Source organism: Myxine glutinosa, chromosome 12 (assembly GCF_964187855.1).
Source record: "Myxine glutinosa chromosome 12, kmMyxGlut1.1, whole genome shotgun sequence".
Taxonomy (NCBI): Eukaryota; Metazoa; Chordata; class Myxini; order Myxiniformes; family Myxinidae; genus Myxine; species Myxine glutinosa.
The window spans coordinates 74,054,019-74,057,963 of record NC_136272.1 but is presented as its reverse complement, the minus strand read 5'-3'; the positions used below and the strand labels follow the sequence as shown (position 1 = coordinate 74,057,963).

The following is a 3,945-nucleotide window of genomic DNA, read 5'->3' as shown; positions in this document are numbered from 1 at the left end:
GGCAACTTTGGGACATATATTGGCTTGGAAACTTCTACATCGTGCTGTCGTACAATCTCCTCTTTGCCGGTCTCTCCACACTTTGCCTCGTCACAAAATTTACAGCCACTGTGCGCAAGGAACTATTCAAAGCTCTTGGTAGGTTTTCAAGAAGTGGGGAATGAGGTTGGGGAGATTGCTGCTGTGGTTGTCACATCAGCTGTTTCGAGAACACTTCAGAAAAAGGCTTCTGTATCTGTTTCAAGAAAGTTGCAAGATAACGAGAAGTAGTTTAGTAATGTTACTCTGTATAATTTGTGTCGAGTGGGAGAGGGTAATAACTTTTTATGCATCCGCCCACGAAGTCGCCGGAGGCATTATGTTTTCAGGTTGTCCGTCTGTCTGTGCGTCCGTCCGTGATAGGTTTTCGTTATCACGATAACTTGAGAACGGCTGGAGGGATCTTAGTCAAACTTGGTGCAGTTATGTATAACGACGTAAAGATGAACTGATTAGATTTTGGGTTCAAGAGGTCAAAGGTCAAATGTCAGACGTCATGTTAGGTAAAATTTATGGCTTCCGTGATAACTTGTGAACCAGTCATGGGATTTTCACCAAACGTGGTTTAATTATATATTATGATGCAAAGATAAATGGATTCGATTTTGGGGTCAAGAGTTCAAAGATCAGAGGTCATGTTAAGTTACAATTATTTCATTACTGCGATAACTTAAGAACGGCTGAAGGGATCCAATTCAAACTTGGTGCAGTTATGTATAATGAGGTAAAGATGAACTGATTATATCTTGGGGTCATGAGGTCAAAGGTCATGTTAAGTAAAATGTATGTTTTCTGCCACCGACATGTGAACAAGTGATGCGATTTTGAACAAACTTGGTATAAGTATATATGATGCAAAGATGAACTGATTGGATTATGGCATCAAGGTCAAAGGTCAGATGTCATAGGTCATGTCAGGTAAGAATGTGATAACTTGAGAACAGCTGAATGGATTTAAATCAAACTTGGTACAAGTATGTATAATCGTGTAGCAATATGGGCGGAGGCATAATATCGGTCGACGTTGAAGAGTGTCGTTTTCATTGGGGTGGTATCTTTTAACGTGTTATCCTATCTGCTCACAGGTTTGCATCGGCTGCCCATTGCCTCCACTTCAGATTCTGCTGCATTACATTCTTCCACCAATGGCCACAGGAAACAACTTTAGTGCCGTCAGGTCGGAGAAATCCAAGTCCTTCTCCATGCACTTTGAGCAATAATCTGTTTTACTTCTGACGTCCTTCCTCCCAAGTCCTTCTTTTTTCTCCTTCTTCGACAAACGTCACAAACTAGCTACTTCTGATTTGTCAAAACCTGACCTGGGTTTATCGCAAGCCATGGTGCACTCCTTAGTGTGAAATTGGTGGTTTGTATCTTTGCATCACAAACATTGTGCCGTCTCCAGGAGCGAATCGAATCACAGCTGGTAGCATCCAAAGCCACGGTTTGTCATCACAAGATGCGAGTGAGCTGCGTAAATGACTCCAATGGCCATTTCATTTGGCACATATCGACCTTGTCAATATCAACGGCTGCTCCTTCAAGCTGTCAAATTGGACACAGCGAATTGTATTGTGACGGATTGGATCCCATCACCCTCTGCAGTCAATTTCAACTTGACCGAGTAGCTGCCTATGTGCAATATACAGTACCCGTATATTGTAGGCATTTTGTTTTTGCGTTTTTTCTCTCCTCCGCTCCACTCTTCAATTCCCCACTTTATTTGCTCCCTCATGTTGTGTAATTAAATGTAACAACTACTACTTTTGGTCTCTGTGAAGACTTTCATGAACGTACTATTTGTGTTCAGTTTGGTTTACATTTCTTCACTTTTACAAAGATGTAATTTTTCTTTGTTCTCGTTTGTACCTCGTTGATTTCTTTATAATGTGAAATCCCTCTGATTTTTTTTTTTTTTTTTTTTTGTTATACCATTTTATGCAACTGCATTTCTACTCGTACACTGGTTTTGGTGAACTCGTAAATGTAAAGCCGATGTATATTGATTCCTTAAAGAAATAGTAATTTTAATCCTTAGTATAAGCTTTGGGTCCACAGTTTGTGCATCTCGAGTGTAAATATTTTTTAACCCAAGTTTACCTTGCGCTCCACGTTCTTTGCCGATTTGTTTGGTTATAAAGTTAAACATGTTTTTGATCAGTTTACCGAACGATTTTACTTTTCCATGCGGGCTGTGTTGAATGATTTCCATGCGGGCTGTGTTGAAAAACATTGGGCTGTGTTGTTTGTAGGCATTGGTGGTTTGGGGGGGGGGGGGGGGGTGTTTGTACCCTGAAGATGGGGTTTAAGCACAATGCCTTTTCTGCATGTGTCCCATCTTCCAAGGAATGGATGGTCTTTTAATAACTACACTAACAAAATGTATTGACCACACTGGGCACATTTGCTGAAACACAAGTGCTGCTCCAAATCAAATTTTATTTCTGGCCAGTGCAAAAGCATATATCCAGGAAAGCACAGGGTGTATTGTGGACATTGTTAGCCTAGATTTTAGAATCAGTACCAGTTGCTTGTACACGAATTGCCACAAGATCTTTCTCCTTACAAGAGCAAGTTGGTAATTTGACGTGATATTGTTTGCAATGTTTATGTTGACTTCATTCTTTGTTTGTGCCGCAGAGGTCTGAGGAGTGTATGTGATTGCAGTGTTGCTACAAGTCTGGTTTATTCTTTATTAAAGTGAAATATAGTGGTATTTTTATGATACTTGGCAGAAATTTCCTGGATATCATTCTCAAGTTTGTTCGAGCGATGTGGAAACTTGCTTCTATTAGTGGGGCACTTGGAAAGGAAGAGAGAGATAAGGGGAGGCAACACTGGCATCATCTCAGGATGGGAGGTGGCAGTGCACTGCCTGTTTGAAACTCTGGAGGAGAGAGAGTGAGATAGAACAATCTCTTGAAGGTGGCTCCATAGAAGGGAGAAGCAATGAATAGAATAGTTGAGGCATGCAGTCAGTCTGAATTATGAAAGTTTAACCAGGAGGCGATTCCTGGATAAACATGTGCATCCTCGAGTTGCTGGAGAGGGTCGGGAGACAGAGAGAGCAATATTGAAAAATAGATGGAAGGAAACGGAGAGACGACTGATTTGCCTGCGATGTGAGACCTTGTGCTTGGGCCTCATCACAGGAGATTCCAATAATTTTGAGAGCTTTAGATTCAGGCAACTGTGATGGTGAGGCATAGAAGTTTAAGAGACTGATCTTCTGATGGATGGGTGAGGAAATAGATGGGTTGCTTTGATAATCTGAAGTGATGGTGTGAGACTGTGGAATTTTCCAGGGTTCAAGGGTATGTATGCTCCATTCATCAGGGTGTAGTCCAGATAACATAAGCAGATAAGTATTTCCAGATAAGCAGAGGGGTCGCACATGCTGTCTGCCGAGCAAAGGGATCGGGGTGCTGTACGACCCAATGTGGAATCTTCTGCAAAAATAGAGGATTTTCCAGAGCGTAGGAGATGTCATTAATATAGATCAGGATCAAAACTGGGCCCAAAACACTGCCATGAGAAATTCCAGCTTCCAGTGGGAGAGGGTTCCATTCATGGCAACAGATTGACCTGCATGAGTGAAAGAAGTCAGAAATCAAGGAATTAAGGCAGCCTCCTTTTCCACAGGCAGGGAGTGTGACAAACAAAGCAGGATGCAGACTGTCGAATGCCTGAGATGTGTCCAGGAAAGAGGTTCCTAACCTCTCGTTTGAGGTTGAGAGCTTCCATTCATTGCTGAGAGGTAAAAGCATGTCAAGAGTTGAGTGACCGGGATGGAATCCACGCTGATTGGCAGAGATAAGGTTATTTGAAAAGGAAAAAGACTTGACATTAGAAACATTGATGTATTTATGACCATGCTCGTAATTGAAAGCGAACTCACTGGCCAAT

The 3,945-nt window shown here is 41.8% G+C and overlaps 1 protein-coding gene across 1 annotated transcript in view; it reads left to right on the top strand.

Moving 5' to 3' along the window:
• LOC137437522 (protein LMBR1L) overlaps positions 1-2,755 on the top strand; it is an 86,926-nt gene extending 84,171 nt beyond the window's left edge. Inside the window, 3 exon segments of the mRNA XM_068131913.2 lie at positions 1-16; positions 19-138; positions 1,125-2,755. The exon segment at positions 1-16 is cut by the window's left edge and continues 23 nt beyond it. Of these exon segments, the coding sequence (XP_067988014.2) occupies positions 1-16; positions 19-138; positions 1,125-1,207 (219 nt within the window). The 3' untranslated portion in view covers positions 1,208-2,755.
• Positions 2,756-3,945: the final 1,190 nt, after the last annotated feature.